At 37.4% G+C, this 23182-nt stretch overlaps 1 protein-coding gene across 26 annotated transcripts in view; it reads right to left on the bottom strand.

Annotated features, from left to right (window-relative positions):
* Positions 1-23182, bottom strand: part of kcnma1 (potassium calcium-activated channel subfamily M alpha 1) — a 657167-nt gene that overhangs the window by 117785 nt on the left and 516200 nt on the right. For 11 of the 26 annotated variants that reach the window (XM_062977423.1, XM_062977426.1, XM_062977422.1 and 8 more), the window contains one exon: positions 12699-12872. The exons of 13 other annotated variants lie outside the window; for them this stretch is intronic. In XM_062977423.1, the coding sequence (XP_062833493.1) occupies positions 12699-12872 (174 nt within the window). 2 more of the 26 variants (XM_062977437.1, XM_062977438.1) reach the window with 2 other exon arrangements.

Genomic DNA, 23182 nt, shown 5'->3' with positions numbered 1-23182 from the left:
GGAGTCAGGTAGTACCCAGCTCCAGAAAATGGAGTCTTCCCTCTATTTTCCTGTGCTGTTGCTACAGTCTCATGTACAACTATGGGCAAACACTGGAATTGGCCCTGAATCATGTGATGGCCTCTGTGGGACCCTGTTTTGACAGCACAGAGAAATGGAGATAAGACTGCATCTAATGAGGTCCATACTTCTATCAAGTCCAAATAAGACAGTGGTTCTCAACCTGTAGGTCCCAAATGTTTTGGCCTTCAACTCCCAGAAATCCTAACAGCTGGTAAACTGGCTTGGATTTCTGGGAGTTGTAGGCCAAAACACCTGGGGACCTACAAGTTGAGAACCACCAAAATAAGATAACACCTTAGTCTTAAGAGCAGAATGGGATAAAAGAATGTTGATTTATCATTATCATTATTTATGGATGAGAAAAATATCACCTTCTGAAATGTTCTCTTCTGCACAAGTATTATAAGTTTTATCTGAAAATATCTCGTGTTATGTTTATGCAAGATGGGAATTTGATTGGAATAGCACCATGAGAATGAGAGTACTTGCATTATTATTTTTTTTACAAAATGAACTGTGGAGCAGTGATTAACCACCCTGTCTCTCAACACCACTGCTTTAAATGGAGGGAAAAGACACAGATTTCCCATATCCATAAAGAGTGGTCCTTGGAAGAAATGGATTCTGGGATGATAATGAACTCCCACTATGAAATAATCTCAAAAGGAATATAATGAACAGTGTCTTTTTTAAATTAAGCTTTGAGATGGTGGAATAGGACAGCAGTGACAGCAAAAACCACTGACTTGTATTCTGAAGACAGCAGTGAAACTACTGTGTAATGTACTAAGAGATTTTTGAATTCCTCTTGGACAAGATGTTAAGTTTTTGGACATTCTCTGGAGGGATATGTAAGACCTTAGCCTTGAGGCTGACTTAAAGCCAAGAGGAGTTCTCAGGCATTTCCTCAAGCCAGCTTTGAGGAATTTGTGATGTCTTTTTATTGACTCAGCTTCAAAGAAATGTTCTCTGAACAACCATGAAGGCACAAACGACAATTTTGAAAAGTTTCAGAGAAATACAGAAGATCAATACAGCATAAGTCTTTGTCCTATGCTAGGCAAAGAGTTCTTCTAGATGAGGGAAGAGAAGGCTTTTACTTATGTTACAAATATCACTAGGTAGCAAGTTGACTTCTTTTGAGAGAAGTTTTATTTAAAAGTGAAATCTCTTGTAGTGTTATTGGCATGGAAGTGTATGTCAAATATTTGTCTTGATGTCATATGAATGGCTATCAACTGTTAGATCCCTTCAGATTTCTATCATGGCATGAATTATAAAAATATAAGGAGTGACTTGTTTATGAACAAAGGTCATTCAGTACACCATGTTTTTCTCAACAGTGACCAACCAGATGCCTTCAGGAAGCACACAAGCAGGGTATGGCAATAACGGCACACAAATAGGGCATGGAAGTAACAGTTCCACTGTGTGCTGCTAGCATCTACTCTTCAACTATGCTGTACCTGTAAACATGGGTAGGCCTGTTCAACTATTGCAGCTCATAGCTACCAACAGAATTTGTCTAATTTTTTCAACACTGCCATCCTGATTTCCAGCATTTTAAAAATATATATGCCACAAGGTTATCACAACATATAATTCTGTTTAATAACAAAATAACTCACTTCTTGAAAGTTTAACACTACATGCAGTCCCCAAGATAGATTCTGTAGGTTTGTTCTTAAGTTGAATTTGTATGTAAGATGGAACAAGTACATTTTTAGGCATAACACCATGTATAGCATAAGAGAGGGTTAACACCCCTACAGAGTTTGTTTTGATGTCTGTGCCCCTGTTCATAAGATTCCACCTCACTTTCTCTAATAATTGGATTTTTTGGGGGGGAAAGCTTGCTATGGAAGCAGGGATTGGTGGCAAAACTTCTGTTGAGACCCCTTTTCCCCATGGTAACTCTTTCAGGAGTACAATTCCCTTCTGCGTGGTAGATTTCTCTCACTTCCTTTTGTCTCACTCCCGTACTTAACTATGAGTCATTTGTAAGTCAGAGGTTTGTAACTTGGAGACTGCCTGTATATAATTTTTGCAGCTCTACTGAAGTTCTTGAGCAGTTGCACTACCAATAATTATGGCAATGGAAAATATTTCATCAGATTATAGTGACAATATAAAATATTTGAATTTAGAAAATTAAGGATGATGCTGTAAACACTGAGCTGGAGATGGAAATTTATTTATTTATTTATTTATTTATTTATTTATTTATTTACAGCATTTATATTCTACCCTTCTCACCCCAAAGGAGACTCAGGGAGGATCACAGAACACATATACAGCAAACATTAAATGCCATTATACAGACAGTCCCATTGTCCATATTTAATCTTCTGCATTCCATTATCATGGTTTATATTGCAATTAAAAATTAAAACTTCATGGAAATAACCTAAGATTTGTAATATGCTTCCTTGAAACTAAATTTATCAATGACGATAAAAAAGGAAAGGTTTTTTTTTTTCAAAATGAAAATACAGTATCTGGAAAATGTCTTCTGCCATTTTCCTCAATGAAGATGATGTGTAGGTTACAGACAAGAGAATGAGCACAGCTGTTGATTCAGTACCTGGAAGATACAGTGGTTTTTGAGATTTGAATGTCAGATATATTGCTATTGCTCTTAACACTATGACTCAGACTGGGATGGCTTGCCAGGAAAACAGTGGGTACCAGAATGCACCCTAGAAAGCACTTCTGTAAATGAGATGTCACTCATACAAACTACTTTAGCATTTTACTGCACTCCAGGTTCTCATAACTGCCAATTTCAAACAAGCATTTTGTATTGCTATTTCAGTATTCTCCTAAGAATTAATATTATTTTTATTTATTAAAACTATTTACAATGCCTCCCATCCTTATGGATATGAGGGGCAGTAAATCCGGCAATTATTAGTCTTTGCTAATTTGCAGTAATGCTGGATCATATCACTACAAAACAGTTTCAGATGCCAAACAGTATTCAATTTAGAGTGAAGGAGAAGGGGGAGGAATCTGTCCTAAAAGTGGTGCATGGAGCTTCCCTGAACACTTGATGTACTTTCTCAATCTTGCAGCTGTTTCTAAAAGCTTCCTCCCAAAGGCACATTTAGGACTAAATTAAATGTAACTTTGACTTAATTAACGTTTTAAATGATAATGAACACAATGTAGATTCACAGGAAGCATTTATATTGTGTTGTAAAAATGGATAAAATTTTAATAACTCTTTGTTAATAAGTGATGTCTCTCCAGACCTGTAAAGCCTAAGGCAGTCCAACGCTCTACTCTAAGGTCTAATCTAGGTTCCCTAATGCAGGTGGAAGAATGAAGCAGAAGTCTGGCTTGACATTTGCTCTAAGCCTGCTTTGGATCAGGGCTCTGCTTGTTCATAAGTACTTTATTTCATATAAGTAAAGGTCAGAATTTGGGCTCAAGGCAGGGCTACGACAGAAACGTTCAAGAGGAAACCGAGCTAGTCCTGGCATCTGTCGCTTGAGATAGCTCAGGAGAAGGAGAGACGGAGAGCTAACTGGCTAGCATCTGTCCTACACCGAGGAGGTAACAGGGAGAATCTGCTGCCTGGTGGTAAGAAACTGTCAGGGTGAGTTTCATGACAACCAGCCACACTCAGGAAATAAAAATGCAAACATAATTTCCATGTCACCTTGCATAAGGTCCTCTCTGAAACTTGTTCCACGGGCTGAAGACAGCTTTCCCCCCCTTAGCCTGTCCCCATCAAGGCAATCCATTCACTAGTCACTTTCCTGTGACCCTGGTAAGAAACACTACCCAAAATAAAAGCCTAAAGGGATTTCTCAAAAAGACTTCGCTTCTTCCATGCTCCTCACTTTGCAACCAACTCTTTAGAAAGATTTGCAACAAAACTTAGGAGCATTTGCATCTTGCACAGAAACAGCTACATATATTCCCAGAACTACAGGCATCACAAACCATCATATCATCTTTCTGCCAACACCAACAACATGAGCTACCCAGCCCCCTTTGGCCTTCAACAAAACATTTCCATCACTCATACATTCTACTAATTGTAATAATCAATCAAAACACACTATATTTGTTCTTCGATTGGACAACAAAATGCAGCTTGACTTGGATGGCAGTTCTGTCCCCTGACTTCTTGCATCCACCTAATATCCATTCTTTAAATCTATGTTATCAACACAAGAATGTGTGCCCAATTATACACAATAACTGAGGATAAAAAGAAAAATCCTGGAACTATATATAATAAGATGTTTTGAAAGGGTGAAATGTAACTAGAACAAGTCTACATAGTTAATCTTTACAACTAAATCAACCACAGAGGTGAAGAAGGGAAGACAAATTCTAAATTCTGCTGTTGTTTCAGAACTATTCTGAGTTATTTCTTCCTCTGAAAGACAAGTGATTTATTTCAACAGAAATAAATAATATCATTCCCCCCCCCCACCGCCCCAATCATACACAGTCTTCTATTTTTGCTGCTGTTGCCACAACTGTGACAGAAAAAATTCTTACAACAGGCTTTATACCATTTCTCAGACTGTAAATTGTTCAGGTCAGAGACTTTTTAAATTTACTGACATAAACAACAACACATTTTTCATACTGTTGAAGAGCAGATAGGTGATCACGTAGTTCAATTATTCATTTCTACTGACAGTAATTTATTCTGAAGTCAGGACCTCTTGCTCATTTCTTTAATGGCAGATATTCTTTTATTATGGTGATGAAAGTGATGCCTAAATGTTGGATACACATCAACCAAGCTGTTGCTTGAGCCTTGCGGGTGGCCCTTAATGCTGTTAGCAGTTTGTAATAGGATCGTAAAAGTGCATATATTTGAGAAGGAATGACATTCAGGTCATAGGGTTAACTAATAAAGCAACATGTAAATCCCAGACAAAATCCCATTGGTATGTCAACCAAAATCAAAACTACTGGATTATTAGATGAGAGTATTACACACATACCCTCCATCCTTTCCTTCAGTCAAACAATATTTTCCAATACCATATTTTCCGATATAACATGAAAATAAGGGATACTGAAAAGAAGTTTGTCAATACAGAATACTTATAAGAATGTTAAATTATAGAATTACTAGCAAAGTATTTTTACAAAGTAGGAATGCTTGACAATCTACTTCTGATTTGAGGTTCAATAATTACTATCCAAAATGCAAACAGGGGAAGGGGATGTCAGATTGGACTAGTGACTGGTAGTTTTATTTCTTTGCTAACAGAGCCTGTTATTCATGTGATATTAAGAGAATAGGACAACCAAGAAGGACTCTCCTTTATAAAAGTCACAGGTCCCATTCCATTTCAGCTTTCTTTCTGCTTTTCCTCTCCCCTTGTACTGAAACAGTAAGGAGTAGATGGATTTGCAGAATCTCAGACAAGGCAGAAAATCTTAAAGGCCAGACATCTAATACATATTTACTACAGAGTAAGTCCTACTAAAGACAGTGTGACTTTTGTTCAAATAGACATATATACAAGACTTTGCTTCAAGGGAAATGCAACCAACTGATAGCTAACAGGGTACGACAAAATGTCACAGAATAAGAAGGAATCGTTTTTATATGTTTTTAGAAGAAACTAAGCCTAAGCATTTTATTACTTATCTTTTTACTATAACTTTAACATCTCTGCAATATCCATGTAATGCCATGTCAACCGATGACACACTGCTCCCTAAGCTTCTATTTCAGCACAACAGAGGTTGAGGTCCCATCGGCTTTCTTTCCAAAGGTCAAATATTTGTGCAACATATACTTCATGATTTGTATATCTACAGGTTTGATTTAATATGATTTTTGTTCTCTGAACTAGCATTAATTTTCTTTTTTGTATTAGACTCATTAAGGGAATATCAGACCAAAGTAATGCTAATTTTCCAAGTTGGTTATCTGATAAAACCTGGGTTTGGGAAACACGGCTATCGGATTACAATTTTTTCATAGCTTCTAATAAGATTTTCCTGAACAGTTGGGAAACAACTCAGTTTTCTTTCTTGACATTAGCACATCACCATCTTCAACCATTTCTCCTGCTTATTTTTGCTTACACTTTCCTAGTGTTATTATTCTGTCCACATTTGTTTTCAAAAAGATACACTTTAAATCCCAAATAAAATAAACTAAACAGACACAAAAATAAAATAACCAAAACAATACTAAAACAATCTTCAAGTCTTCCCTCCCCATAATGTTTTCATCCTTGAAAAAGAATACAACTAAAATAAAAATTAAAAATACGTAGAATTTTTCAAAACAATATATGCCAATTCCCACTCCTCTTACTATTTTCAAGAAATCAAGAACCAAAAAAGTTGCAGAAAGGGATTTATAGTCTAGCAATAGTCAGGGTCTCGCATCAGATGCTGCCTCTCTGGCATATCTCTCTGCTAGTCTCCTGGTGCAATTCACTTTTCAGTTGGGGGACCATTCTTCCAAATGCAACATTTTACATGATGCTGGGGCAGTTGCAGATATATATCCAGCTATTTTCCTTTAGCTGGATACACTGAAACAGGCATTCTGTAGGACCTCTGGGGGAAAATACATCTCTGAAGCTCTCAGCCACACACCGCTCTTTTTAAGAAGTAACTTTATTGACAGTTAACAATAATACAATATCTCTACTGCACACTGGGGAGAAGGCTGCCACAACCTGGGTTTGGTGGGATTTGGGTAACTACCGTGTTTCCCTGAAAATAAGACAGTGTCTTATATTAATTTTTGCTCCCAAAGATGCGCTAGGTCTTATTTTCAGGGGATGTCTTATTTTTCCATGAAGAAGAATTCACATTTATTGTTAAACAAAAAATGAACATTTATTATATACTGTATAGTAGTAGTCATCACAAACCAACATAACCAGACAAACTGTGAATCCTATCAAGAATTTCTTGTTACTAGCAATATTTCCATGTACAACACTCTATGGTACGTACATTTACCGATCCTGCATGTTCTGGTGTTCTGTTCGGCAGGCATGCTTCCAAACAAAAACTTTGCTAGGTCTTACTTTCGGGGGAGGCCTTATATTTAGCAATCCAGCAAAACCTCTACTAGGTCTTATTTTCTGGGGATGTCTTATTTTAGGGGAAACAGGGTATATGCTCAGAACAGAATTCTGACTTCCACAATGACACAAGAAGGGTTGCGAGCATGATGCAACACAGAACCTTTGACATGATATTTCTTATTATATATCTCTTTCTCGTTTCCCAGAATTCTGCAGGTGGCAGAAATGCAGATTGCCTGCTTTTTAAAGACCTGGTATGATAACATAGTTATACCATTCTGAAAATCTTTTCAGCACTTTTCAAGGTAGCCCAAATATTTTCATATGCTCTCACCTTGTTGAGAGACCAAGTGCCCTTCAATTTTTAGAAAAATATGTTTATATCTAGCAGCCTATCTCTGCTACAGTGTCATCCACATGGGGACTAGGACAAGTTCATCCATACAAAGCCAATATCCTTACTACAACAGTAGCGAAATTTGGTTGTTGCATGAAATTGTAGCTGTCACTCTTTTTCACTTACTCTAACAGGCTGCTTTAATTATTCTTATATATAAAAAGGGTAAGCACAATATAGTTCATGAACCACTCAGGCAGTTCTGTACTCCATATTGTCCTGCCACCACAATGTTTTTCATTTTAAACAATACCATGCTACATAGAAAAAGTATTCTGAAACAAATGAGATGGGGGATATGCTTTGATTGTGAAGCAAAGATTGTTTAAAGATTGGAGAAACAAAAATTCCTTTAAACATGCTTAACACTTCCCTCAAAGTAAAAAATGATACAGCCCTGAAGCACTTAACCAATTTCTTACAGCACCAGCTTTGTGGACTATAGGGCACTATCAGATCCACAGCAGATCTGGGAACCTTGAAATTTTCACTGGAAGTAACAGCCTTCAGCTTTACATGTGTTATCATGTACACTCTTAATAAACCTAATGTCTTCAGCTTTGGAAAGGTAGGAAAGTAATATGTTTAGATGAATAAATCAAATAAGAGTCAAAGGACACAGAAGAAATCCCCATTAAAATGGATGGTAGCTGAAGAAGAGGAGTTCTCTTGCAGAGTTCCCATTTATTGCAATGGAGCTATCTTGGCGAATTTCTCACAGAACGGTGGCTAATGTGATATGGCTTTTAAAAAACAGAATTCAGTTTTAGCAACAACAACAACATTCTGTTCGATAATAGGAAAAAATCAAGGGAAGCAAATGACAGGAAAAAGAGAGAGGGAGAAAGAGAGGAGATGAAAGGCACATTAAGAGATCTCAGAGGCACACACAGAATTCATGGGGTGGAGGGAGGGGTGTGTGACCAAAGCCAACCCTGTAATAGTATAATGACCTTTAATGAGTGTCTTGGGAAACAATACAGTCTTAGCATGAAAGAAAAAGGGCAAAACCAATCATGGTTCTGCTGACACTAATTCAAAATGATTTTCAGAACAACTGAAGAATGTAAGAGAGGTAATCTGATCCACCCATCTGACCTCACTTTGATTCCAGGGCCTTACTGCCGCCATTTCTAATTGTCAAGTATACTACATTTCACATATGCTCATATTTAATGAAAAGCCAACTCTCACCACTCCTCTTTGAACTAACCAGCCCTTGTCAAGATGGGCATTGTCTGGCCTCTTTTCACGAGAAGGAAAACACTGATTTCTATTGAAGCCCTGCCAGTGGGATTTCAAGGATGTGTGAGTGAATATGGAGATGGAGATATTACAACTGGAGACACCTCCAGGATTAATCAGCTAGCATTGCTTTACAAAGGACACAGATTGATAATGATGTGTGAATTGTTTCTTCCTAACCATCAAAGGTGAGGGATCTCACACAGAGAATGAAATTTGTTTTACTGTGATGACATGATGATGAATAGGCAAGTAAAGGATGCAAAGTATCTTCCAAACCAACAATACCACCTTTATGTCTGACTGTAATGTGTGGTTAACATGGTTTTCAAAGTCATTACTTGGCAAAAGAAAGAATGATGTCAGAAGCAACTTGCTTATTTGGTGGAAGAGATTATGAAATTCAAATGGAATGTTTCTTCCCCCTTTCCACAGTTAGTACTAAAATGTAAAGCTATACCAGCAGATACCATATGAGTAGACAATGTATATATACTATGAACTAATAAACATCCTAATGAGGAGATAGGAAGGCACATGCAAGGAAATATACTTCATTACAAGGCACACTGAAAGAGTTTACTGAGCAGAATTTGCTGAACAGATAGGTTTTCTGTTTATGACATGACCTTCTCAAAGAAGTCCACTTAGACTTTTTCAACATTTCGGTGCCAAGTTTCAATGAACTGAGAGCCTCATTTTTGTGGAGAACATCTGAACAAAGTGATTTATGTATTTCTTTATCATGTGTTTTCTTAATTTTACTCTTCATCCAGAGATTTATTTTCCAAAATCCTGGTGATCCATCACACTCATGTGACTTGAAGGTTGGGTTGCTGACCTGAAAGCTGCCAGGTTCGAATCCCACCTGGGGAGAGAGTGGATGAGCTCCCTCTATCAGCTCCAGATCCATGCGGGGACATGAGAGAAGCCTCCCACAAGGATGGTAAAACATCAAAACATCCAGGCGTCCCCTGGGCAACGTCCTTGCAGACGGCCAATTCTCTCACTCCAGAAGCAACTCCGGTTGCTCCTGACATGAAAAAAAAAATGTGAAAAGTAACCAAGTAGTGTTAATTAAGCTCTTTCTATTAAGAATTCTGATGGCTACCATAAGAACAGGGCAAAAAAGCAGCAAGCAGATGCAAGCAATAGGGAAGCAGTCAGTAATGGCGACCTTTCACCATTAGTTTAATCTTTATCTCTGCTCATCCTATCTTTCTTCTGGTAACTAAAATTTCTGAAAAACTGTGGCGAGAGAAGCAAAGGCAACTGGCTGCTAGGAAAAGATAATATAATCATCAGTAACTCATAGACAGAGAACAGTGGTCAGTGGCTCTTTGCCTGCCTGCCAGTTACTTTTCCCCAGAATGGTATCAATTTAGAGTGAAACATTGTTTTAGGAGATTATGAACACTTAGATATGGCACTTTTAGAAAGTGAAAAGCCAGCTACAACCTATCTTTTTATAGAAAAAAATCAATTGGGCAATAGGGATGCATCTAGAATGTAGCCTCTGTTGAGATAATCCAATTAATCATGTCAACTTGTGTATGAGTTGATATTTGCCCAGAGGAAAAAATGTAATGGTGTTGTATTTTAAAACACATATTCCCAATAAATTGAAAAAACCTGAACAATAAAATATTTCAAGATCTTGATCTACAGATGAAACCAAATCAATATTTATGCTGCAAACAGTTTTCAAAAAGAGGCAATGCTATAAATATTTGGACTAATCATCTTTCCTGAGTTCTGTGACATGGGAGGAGCTGTGAACAGAGGCATGAATTATCTGAAATACAGCCAGGGAGCTGGTATATTCCTAGATGGGAGAGTTAAAAACCTTCTTAGTTTTTTAACCAAGGTTTTTCTTTGTAATAGAGGGGTGGAATAGGGAATATTTTTTCTGTCAAGACCTGTATTCTCTTAGGAGTCAACCATCCCAAGTTGCCTCTGGCAGTAGGCAGAGCAAGAGGCAATAATGGGTGGATCCAAAATGACTTCCATTTTCTTTGTTTCTTCGCCTCACTGTAGTTTTTGTTATCTCAGTGACAAAAATAGGACTCCGTCTTTGTTAATAAATTTGATAGAAATTCCTCATTCATGGGGAATAATTACACAAATAGGTTTCTGTGGGCTACCTGTTCCTGTCAACATAGGCTAGATGCAGTGAAGAATGTGTACAGCCCTGGATATATGAGTTCACATATCTATTACACCTCAACTTCAGGTGGCCAAATGCCACTTGTTCCTCTAAGATGCTGGACATAACTCCAGATTTGCTCTAGACCAGTGGTTCTCTACCTCTGGGTCCCTATATGTTTTAGCCTTCAACTCCCAGAAATCCTAACATCTGGTAAACTGGCTGGGATTTCTGGGAGTTATAAGCCAAAAAACCTGGGGACCCACAGGTTGAGAACCACTGCTCTAGAACAAAATAATTGTGCTAAATTTATATTTTGCATGAATAACTTTTCCACCAGGGAGTAGGCACAAACCAACACCCAGAGAATTGAGAAAAACTTATCAATCTGTCAGTCATTTCTGAGAATTGTATGTTGTCAAAGGCTACAATTCTCAAGATGGGTCTGGCAACCTTGAAGAAGAGCTCACTGTTGCTAAAATAATGTGTCTAGTACTGTTGTCACATACATCCAGTTTCAAATCTACTGATCCTTGGATAAGACAAATATGGAACTAGGGTCAAGCAAAAAGGTCAAAATTAGCCATCACAAGGGGTAATATCTCAGTAATACAGTTCATTTTTTACATACAGAAGGCTACAGAGTCAGTTCCTGATATAACTATTTAAACAATTTCAGGTAGCAAAAATATGAGAGACCTCTTATCCGAAGAACCTTAGAGACTTTTCACGAATCTAAGCACATAATGCTTTGCTAAAGGAATCTAAGGTCTTACTCAGTGTAAGGCAGATTCACATTTCCATGACAGAACATAGTCTGATTTGTAGTTTTGAATCATTACATGGCATCTGCTAACTCCATATCTTTCTTGTGTCATCTCTGATATGTTTCCCAACTTTTCCTAATCTAGAACATAATAGCCCCAATCCTATTTCAGTCCTGACTAGAGCAGATCCATTGAACCCATTAGCTGGTTGTTTAGAAATAATCAACATCATGTCAGCCAGTCCTTGTCAGAGCAAAGTCATATTAGTTGCAGAGTTGACTTATTCGTTACTTGGTGACTTTAATGTTACTCCCCAACACACAGAGAGACAACCAATATAAAAACAACATTCGCTCCCTTGCTTACTGAACAGGGCAATGTATATCCAGCTCACAAGGTGACAGTTAATCGTATACTTTTTTTGGGGGGGGGGGAGTGAAATTATCCAGTGAAAACATTGTTTATCACTCCTAACAATTCCATAGTGATGCCAGCAAAGGTAAACATACATAGCCAAACTATGCTACTTGGCCAAAATAAAAGATAGATAATTTACAGAGGGGCCTTCAGGTCAAACAGGCTTTTCAGGTTGTGCATAGGTCAAAATAATTCCAAATGTGTCTCAAATTTCAGTAGAAACTTTATCTAGTCTATTGTCCACCTACTTCTTCTACTACAACTGCTAATAAAGCATTTAATAGCCATTATACTGTGCATATAATTTGAAACAAAACATCAGAAACCCCAGATATGTAGCCAAAACATTGATTTTTTTTTTTTTTGCTTTCTGAAAAGATCACAAGCACCTGGAACAACAATAATTAATCAAAATACTGCATTTTTGGAAAAAAAAAGGTCCCTTGCAAAATATATAATTACAGAACTGTATAAGTTAAAGAAATTACAGCGTGGTGGAGGGATGTGCCAACCCAATTTGCTTAAACAAAAATCCCCAAAACAATAGAACCACGATGTACGACACAGGACAGGGATGATACCACAGACACTACAGACATGGAACAGCATGTGCTGGTGTTAAAACTTACAGGCACGTAAACTGGTGGAGCAATCATTAACAGAGACAGAAGAAAGTGGGAAGGCTCTCTCAAGGGTGTCCATGTTACTATGCACACTGCCTGACATGCAAGAGCAGTCACGCTCAGAGCGTCCGCAATCAAAACAACATGCCAGTTTGATTCTCTTGTAGATGGACATCTTGGCTATAACCATGGGTTGGATGGGAGGAGAGGAAGAGCAGCAGGTTAATGGAAAGGTTAGAGATAACAATGCAGCTGGAAGGTCATTTAAGGGATTTAAGATACAGGCCTTAGTTTATGACAGTCTTGACCCAGAAAAAAGAAAATCATTCTGATTATCAGTCACACTCTGGTTGTACATCAAATGTAAAATGAAAGATAAATGGTTCTTTATATTCTATTTAGGGGTGAAACAGGACAAACTATTATTTTGAACAAAAGGAAAATAAAAAGATTCAAATAAAGGCAGAAAATTGAATAGACTCCGCACCCCCTTGCTGACACTATAACCATCCAAGGGGGAAAGGTGGAGGGGGTGGTGCCAATTATGAAAATTATTTCAGTCTAGGCTGCTTCTTTAGTTACATTGAGCCTTGACAGTATTTTTTCTTTTTCTCAGAATTAAACAATGTCCGAGAAGATCATAATTTCATTTAATGAGTATAAATCTTTTAGGAAATAAGACAAATTTGAATGAATAACAAATTCTGTCCCTGTAAGAGATGCTGCAACTAACAGCAAATATGTTCAACATTGAAGGCAGTTCACATGTAAGGCATCACCGCAGCACACTAAATATGGGTCCAGTGGAACATGATGAAACAATCATTATCCCCATCCTCCTTTCTCTTTGGTACACATCAGTGCACTTCAGTCCTGTAACCACCACAAGACATCAAGTTGAAAAACCATCAGATAGGTTCAAGACATTTTTAGTCATACTGATGGAGATTAATGTAAATTGACAGCTATCAAATTTGAAGTGATTTCGTTTAGTCTTTTCAAACATGCTGTCTTTGCAAAAGTCTAATTTGTTCAATTCTTTTAAAATACTTTTCAAGTTATACATGAAAGTGAAACAAAAGGACATCTTACAATTGTTTCCCATGTGGCACTGGACCATATTTATTGGTAATGGCTTAGCATGGATTAATTTAATTTTAGTGACACTGAAACAAATTGCTGGCAGCCAAAAAAACACAAACCTTAAAGAGCAGATGTGGCCAAAGAGTAAAATAAATAAATAAAATTAGCTTGTAATCTTACATAGATGTAATCATAATTCCATGAAAATTTGAAACATTTCCCATTGGCTTTTTAAAGTAAGAATAAGGATATAAATCACCCCAAATGGGTCAAGCCCTGTTCTAAGGCCTCTATGACTTGCTGTACACAGTATATTTGTCAAGCAAGGGATAACATTATGGTTGTGGGAAAACAGGCATTGAGGGAGATGAATGAGTGATTTCTTTAGGAGTGACTAAGTTCCTCTAAAACCTCACTTGCATTTCATGTGGCATGTGCTCTTAGCATTCTCTTTGAGTTACCTTGCAGCTGTTCAGATATGTCAACATGCAGCATCAGGCTTCATCAGAACACCATAGATCATACTCCAGTGCTTGATTTATAAAATAACTGGGGTTCTAGTACAGCTTTTGATAGGTAGCTGTTCAGACTACCAAAATAGTTCAAAGAATAGACTGGTTTCCACCTCTCCCCATATTTTTTTCTTCCAAACTCCATAAAAGGTGCTGGAGGAACCAGATCAAATATTTATTTGGTCAGCAAGATGATCTTTGTCCCAACATTACTACATTTTTTTAAGAAAGCCCTTTTTGCTTCTAAAGGAAACATTTCTACTAATCAAATGCTGTAGTAAAACCAAAATAACCACCAGTTTTATCTGTTTTGATTTTGGTTAGTAACAGTCCCTGGTATTCATTTCCATCTAAGCTGTATTTTGTCAAAATGCAGTAATAGAATAAGACATTGGGGAAAGGGTAAACAGGAGAGGATAACAAATAAGAACTATTTTTTTTCAACAAGAATTTATATTATTAAGCTCAATAATGGAACGGGCACAAGGCATATTTTAAGATCCAATGCATTTCAGGGACTGTTTTTAATTATCGCTATCAGTTACTCTGGAGACCATGCATCATTTTATAATTCATTTTGTTAACATGCAGGAAACAGTCTTAAATCTGTTAACAAACTTGTCAGACTGATTTGCTATGAAGTTTTTCATTAATCATTACATGAGCAATCACATATCAGAAAAACACAGTTTGTAAGGCAACGTGCTTATTACTCTTCATTCCTGTTAACACAGTCATTTTGCATCCACACCGAAGAGAAGAGGGAAGTAAATATTTTAAATGCGCCCACACATCACACATAGAACAAGATGGCATATTAGATAAAATGGTTGCTGAACATATTAAGACATGATGGAATGAGTAAAGATTGTGCAGCCAGACACACATGGTTTCCCATTAAACCACCATAAATGCTAATTGAATATGGCAATCAGCAGAAAGGAAGGGGGGGTCTTCTGTGCAGCTTCAATAATCTGGACGTCGTGGTACTTATGCCACATTTGAAAACTCTGCAGGAGTCAACCATTCTTAATTACAACTTTGGAAGAAGTCATCTGAGCACTACGCAACACTGTTAATTTGTCAAGTAGGGTAAACCAGAATAAAGGCTCCTTCTCTGCTGATTACCTCTCTTTTTGTGACCATTGTCTCTCTGATGTTACCACTCCTCTGCTTCACTGGTACATAATCATCAATGGTAACAAAAAGTAGTTCTATGATGACATCTAGTGGATCTATACCAAACAGCAGTTGACTAAAAAAACTTGGTTTTTGGTTTGTTTGTTTTTTGTTTTTTACTTGAGGTGAGTAAAATAAAAGGTGGGAGGGAGGAGGAGCTACACTGCCTTTAAAAATTGAAATAGCTAGGTACTATGTCATTTCAATTCAGCTTTTCTTATGATTCACAGCAAGAGGTAAATGACAACAAAGGGAAAAGTTTGAAATTGAAACAAACAATTTATGACCACAACAGAACTGCAATGTTAAGGGAACAGCTAGATTGGTTTAATTTGCCTTTTGGTGATGTTGGTTAAGACCACTAGCCTAAGGAATTGCAAAGGTTTCCCCACAGCACAGTTTCAGCCTTGAAAAAATACAGCAGTGTGTCTTAAAACTGACTGTGATGGTTGATTTGTTCTGTACTGAAAAGGCAGACCCCCACCAATTCCACAGTATTCCAGTAAATCCAAAAGTTGTCCATCAGACTGTTTGTGCTTCTTTCACTACTTTTTGAAAAGTTCTAACTTAAAATAATGTTTGTTAAAAGGAATATTATTGCTATTTCCCATCATTTGCCAGCTGTCAAGTTTCTGCAGTCACTTAACTTACAGGAGGACAAAAAGGAGCAGATTGACCGTTCTATTGTAGAGTTTCTCTAATGTTTTATAATATCTTTGCATAAAGTTTTTAAGAAAATGCTTAACTTTTGGATATTCATCTTCTTTCTTTCGTTATACATTAATAAATAGACTTAAAATAAATATTTACATTTATGTTTTTAAGTGCAGCACTAAATACCATGGAGACATCATCACCATGTCAGTAAAAGCCTACTGAATGAAGTGTTTGAATATTTATTTTTTAAAAACAAAACACAGACCTTGTACTGTGTAAGGGCATTACTGCATGAAGTCACCCTCCCACGGCACCTCTGCGACCTGGGATAGCAGCTATTTACAATCACTATCACTGTCTTCTTCCCATTGCTGCAGGACTGCCAGGTTTTGGCAGTCCGAGTTTGCACTTCTCTCCTACTGCTCTCCTACTGTGTCTCTTCTCCCCTTTCATTTTTCACTTTTTAAAAGACGCCGTAATTGCATATTATGTTTAAAAAAGCATTACTTGCCATTTAGAAGTGTTGTGTACTTTTACAATGAGGGATGAGGAGGGCATGTGTCCACAAAGGTGCCCGGATCTCATCTCACTGGGAAGACCTGGGACCATGGTGCAATCAGAGGCTACTAATGGAATTGGCCCTTTAAGAGCTGGAGACTGCTTCACTGTGGTGAGGCGGCAGACCAGCAACACATATCGCATACCATCAGTGATAGGGACATTATGTACTTTCTATACAGAAAATAATGTGTGCTGCAAATATTTTTTCTGCACACAAATATGTACATTTTGTTCAGAATAAGTCTTGATTTGCAAACAGGTATCAAAACTGCAATTTTGAAGACTTGAAGACACTGGATCCAATGATTCTTCACAGTTACATCATCAAGGAGGAGCCATCCACTACATTTGAGTTTAACACACACACACACACACACCAGGTGTTCCTACGGGAATGTCCAAAACCAATATTCTTTTTCAGTTGAGTCCCTGTCCCCTTCTCCAACAGGGAAGGCAGGAGAAGCAATCCATGCCCTCCTTAGGAAAAATAACAAACAAATACCCAAAAAATTACCTGCTAAGTAAAAGTTGTTCTGAGAATTTAGGTTAGTTAAGACATGATAACACACTGCGCCTCTGGTGGTGGCGCAGTGTGTTAAAGCGCTGAGCTGCTGAACTTGCAGACCGAAAGGTCCCAGGTTCAAATCCTGAGAGCGGAATGAGCGCCCGCTGTTAGCCTCAGCTCCTGCCAAGCTAGCAGTTAGAAAACATGCAAATGTGAATAGGTACTGCTCCAGCGGGAAGGTAACGGCACTCCATGCAGTCATGCCGGCCACATGACCTTGGAGGTGTCTACAGACAACGTCAGCTCTTCGGCTTAGAAATGGAGATGAGCACCAACCCTCAGAGTCGGTCACGACTGGACTTAACGTCAGGGGAAAAACCTTTACCTTACCTTAAGACATGATAACAAGACTGTTGGAGAAGGGGGCAGGGGCTTAATGACTCAATTGAAAAATAATGTTGGAATCTGATATTCCAGTTGGTACACATAAGGGTTAAATCCAATCATAATGGATTACTCCTCCTGCCATCCTAGAATGGACCTTCATGAGAAGTCCAGTTTCTCATTCTGGGATGAGACTACATAACTACAGTTAGTGAGAAATGCCAAGAATTGATTTCTCCTCTGGAAATTTGAGAAACAAATTCTAATTTCCAATAAAAGTATTCAGATTTAATTCCTATCGGCAAAAAATGCCTATTCTTACATGGATTCTCCCTCATTCCTTTCCTCTGTGTGTGTGCGTGCGTGCGTGCACGCATGCAAGTAAGAGAAGGTATGTCAGATAATGAGAAATACTGGGGGCCAATGTCCTGAAAAGTGAACTCTCATTAAATAGAGAAAGGTTTAACACCCCCCCCCCCCAAAGTCACACTAGTGAATTCTTTTTGCATTTTGTATAAGACAAGGCTGATCATCTTGTGTGAGCTTCAAATTGTTCATGGCTGGAAAGTCTCAAATTTGATTAATTACTGAATGAGAATGTATATGTGGCATTACATGTGATCATGTCCTTTTGAGAAATGCTACAGATGTGTTTTTACAGCCAGAACAGGCTATGCCATGCAAAGAGCCCTGGTTAAGAGGTGTGTGCACATTAATTTTAACCTTCCATGCTACAGCACTTTCCTACTTAATGTCTAAATCCTAGGAAATATGCTCCCTACAATGAGCCACACAAATTTGGATAGATATTTTTATTCAGGGAAATATTTCAATTATCATTTATAAATTTGAAGTGTACACATGGCAACTTGTCAGGTTTCCAACTAACAATGAGACTGAAAAATGTAAAAATGGTTGAAATATTTGGCAAATCTAATCTCCTATAATTCATTCCAACAACTTTATATGAAACTTTGTATGAATCATCATCACTTCATTATTTCTAGGAATATGTTCTTAAAGCCCCAATCTTATTTTCCTTCAAACCTGCAGCAAATAGAAAGATGGTCTAATCTACCCTGGAAGTATATACTACATACTCTTTAGACCCTTCTTGGATAATCTACATGTTACATTAAACTATGTCTTTGCATGCATTTATGTATGTATTCAATTAAAACACAGAAAAGGCCCTGATTTGTATTTGGGTTGGAGTGTGGACAGATAGAGGGTTTAACACTTTGTCCCTACACTACAGCTCTATTTGGCTCCTATTTGGCATGGGATGGACATAAATGCAGGTACCAGGTACCGATAGTAGTTTGGTCATCTGAAGAGAGGGGATTTCATTAGGATTACAGCAAGGGGAAAGGATTGACTCCCTTCCATTTCGGCTCTAATTTCACTTATAATGTACCTCCTTCCCCAAAGGACTATTTAAAAAGCACGCAAACACATCCAAATGCAATTATGCATTTACAGAAAGGTTGAGTCTGGTCTTAAATTGTTGTTTTTCTATTCTATTCCAATAGGATACAGCTCTATCTAAGGCTGTTTTAGAATGTAGAATATACAAAATATTCTTTATATTATATACGTTTTGCAAAATTATTTCACATAGTCAATCAGAAATCTAGGATTAGCAGCCACTAATTGTTAAACATAAAATTGGTTACAAATTAAGACCCACTAGGAGAAATCTCAGGAAATGTCATAGTACAGAAAATTTGTTTAAGCAAAATGATTTTTAAAAATACCCCTGATTTAAAATGTTTGTTAAGATGAAAGGAGGCCATACTCTGTTGGAGTGCAACACTAGAACAAAAACCATTGTGGAAATAGTTACACTATCTGAAATTAAAACATCCGGGCGTCCCCTGGGCAACGTCCTTGCAGACGGCCAATTCTCTCACACCAGAAGCGACTTGCAGTTTCTCAAGTTGCTCCTGACACGGAAAAAAATAATAATCTGAAATTGTGCATCAGCAGTCCCTAGTGCCTCTTAGTCATGATGATATGCACCTCTCATGACCCTAGATTCTAGTCAGTGATCTAGGGCGCATCTACATTGTAAACTAAATACAGTTTGACAAAACTTTAACTGCCTTGGCGAAATGGTATATACCCATGGGAGTTGTAGTTTAGTGAGGCACCAAACTCTTTGGTAGAGACTAAAAATTTGTAAGACTATGCCTCCGATTATTCCATCTCAGTGATACATAGCACTTAAATTAGTGTCAAACTGCATTTATTCTACAGTGTAGATATACACCTAGATATAAAGGCTAGATACCCACTAGGGCCAGTGGAGAAAGCACACTGCTTAACCATTGCAAGTCCAAGTCCAGGATTTGGGAGGTTTTTATGCCAAAGATGCTAGAGACCCTCAAATCAGACAATTCATAATGGATCCTGAGTACAGCTTTAGCAACATGGACCTTCAAATGCTCCACAATCTATGGAGCTTCGTGAGTTCTTGGGAAATATGAAAAAGAGAAAACCTCACAGCCAAAATCCTGTTTCTTAAAGCTTTCCACTTAACAAATATGGGATGGAGTCTCTGGGGCTCCATCTACACTGACATACAATGCAGTCTGGAACTGCATGTCAGTGTAGACTCGTATAATGCAATTTAATGGCATTGAACTGAATTACATGAGTCTACACTGACAATATAATGCAGTTTCATTATATGGCACCTGAGAGAGAGGTTCTGAATGGAAGTATAAGGAGGTTTTAGTTTAGTTTGAAGCAAATTGCTCGACAGGATCACTCCTTGCTGCTATATCACCAGTCCTGTCTTGCTGCTCTGAGCCCCATGAGTTCCTACAGTAACTAAAACATGGCAATTGGCCAACTGGACTAATTTGGACCCACTTTTCTTAATATGTGGAAATATTATATCCAGATTAGGTTCCACTGAGGTATCACAATTATGGAAGAAACACTTTTCTATAAGTTGCTCCTTTGAATCTTGAGGAACACTAAAATATCCCAGTCATCTGAGCAGGATTTTACTGTAAATCTTCCTATCATACAATTGGTATCTGTGTAAAGATTGAGAACAAAGTAATACAGCTTCTGCCCATCTGATTAAGACATTTAACATTCTCCAAGCCAAGAGGACACTTACCGTTCCCCTCTCATCTGTGAGACATATAGATTAATCCCAAAAATAGTTCCAACTGGAGTAAACACAATGAATTAACTGAACTTTTTCTAAGCATTGACTTAAAATGATTCAGTGGGTTTACTCTAGTTAAGCTTAAGAATAGGATTGATATCACAGTGTTTTGTCTCCCTTGTACATTGTGCAGATCTGCATAACAGAAGAGACTAATAATATACCTACAACACAAATTTACAATGGCTGAGGATAGCTTAGAAATTTTTTAACCCTGCTTAGACCTACAATGCTCGGGGTGCCCTAGGCAAGAGAAAATTGCTGTTAAATAAATTTGATGCTGTAGACATGCTCCAAATATAATATTTTGAAGACATGTTCAGTAACAAATTTTGTTTAAATGACCGAATAAGAAACATAGGTTGTAATTTTTCCCAGCTATTCCCTAATAACAGAACATTCGAAATGTTTGAATGTTTATAGATGAAACATACATTTGATTTGCAACTAGGAAAAAGTACAGTTGGTTGGAAGTGCAGGTGGGGAGACAGAAAAGGCCAGAGGAAAACAAGCTGAAAGACTGCTGTATTTTCTTCAACATCACTCTGACCCATGTGGGCATAAAGAATGAGAAAGGTGTAGGTGTGAGACACCACTGCTACATGCAACATAAAAGAATCAGAATACTGAACAAATGGATACTCTCTACTGGAAGAAAGACAGGTTGGATTGCACTCTGGGCTACAGGGAACCCGTTTTTACTCACAATAGATCACTATCAGTTTGTAGTTAAAATATAGTAGGGGGCGTGTTCCAAGGCAGCAAGAGGAAAAAATAAATCAAAACATTGTAAATTATCACAGATCAATGCAATATCCTTCAAGCATATCAGCGTACACATAATCTGTACCTCATGGTTTCAAAAGCCACCTTTGGGAAGGAAGAATCATGGCTGGGGAAAAAAAATGGTTAGCAAAAGAAAAGAAGAAATGACTACACACAGCATCCAGTGTTGCACTTTCGTCTCGGGATCACTGTGACAAATATCATTGAGTTGCATAATCTTAATCAATTAAAATGTGCATTTTACAACAACTATTAGCTAACATAGTCAATCAGCATATATTTCCATATGAATAAAAACAGCTCAGAAAAAACCCCAATAACTCATATTTTCTTTATATTTACACAATGAAAATACATTTCATAGCAGATGTCATCAGGAAACATCTCCTCCTGTATGTGAGAGAAGGGAGGACCTATCTTCTAAAATGGTGCCAAGCACCCACAGTTTTCATAAGAGTTTATATTATGGTGTACAGTTAGGGTACAATTAGCCTGGGGATAGAAACTGAAATTACGTATATCTACAGTTATTTGTTTTTAGGTTAAATATGGGTCTGCTGACATTCAGGAAACTTGGTTAAGTGGAGAATAGAAAAATATTATGTGCAGTTTTTGTCTTTAAGGGCTTTTTGGGGTAGAAATTATTTTGCACAGAAATGCACACATGTTATTTGTAAAAAATAATCGGGTTTTTGTTCACATATCTAGATTTTGGTAAAAATGTCCCATTGGATTTCGTGTGTGTGTGTATGTGTGTGCACATACATGATAAAGATTGCTGTTTATTACACAATATGCCACAGTTGTGCACACACACTCACACAAATAGCTACACATTTCTGTGGGATTGTTATTATTTTTCACAAAAAAAAAATCCAGCCATTTTGCACAAAAACACATTGTGTGGCTATCTGGAAACACAATGAAACTTTTCTGTACAAAATAATGTTCCATAACAGCATATGGTTTGTAAATAACGGGCAAGGATTGCTTAGAAATATTCATTTTCCTTGCAGCATAGAAAAACTGGGAAAATTATTCAACCTCACTTCTGAAGATGAAAGTGGGAAAATAATTCAACCTCACTTCTGAAGTTAGATATTGACCTCTCTAATGTAGAGAACCTGTTCAATCAGACAAAAGGATGTTTAATAGATTTGTTTGGCTGATAAACAAAATGCTGTAGCCTTGATCACAATTCAGTATCTGTATTCATATTAACAGTGGGAAACTATATTTTTTTTTACTAGAAAATGCCAATTAAATTGAAACAAGAACAACACAAGTGAAATATATTACAAAGCTTCTGCAATAATCTGGAGCACAGGATTTTCATAGCAGAACTTTTGGAGAATGTAACATAAAAATATGCAGATTATACAAGGAAGATGGCAGGGAGACAAGAAAGAAAAGATCTGTGAAAGGAAAGCACAGTTACTCTAATTATCTCTGGCTTTGTGGAGCTGCAGAACTGAATTATTAATACTAGGCCTAACAGGTTTGGACAAATAGCTATGTAGGTCAGGCTCACTTTTAGGTCCTGACAATACTGTAGCTAATGTTCAGACAGCATCTGAAGGGAGGTGAAACCTCAGATGCATTATTAAAGAACATGTCTTTCAACTATCATAGGAAGCAG

The sequence above is a fragment of the Anolis carolinensis genome, chromosome 3 (assembly GCF_035594765.1).
Source record: "Anolis carolinensis isolate JA03-04 chromosome 3, rAnoCar3.1.pri, whole genome shotgun sequence".
In the NCBI taxonomy this organism is placed as follows: Eukaryota; Metazoa; Chordata; class Lepidosauria; order Squamata; family Dactyloidae; genus Anolis; species Anolis carolinensis.
Note: the sequence above shows the minus strand (reverse complement) of the source record. Positions and strands in the feature narration are given on the sequence as shown.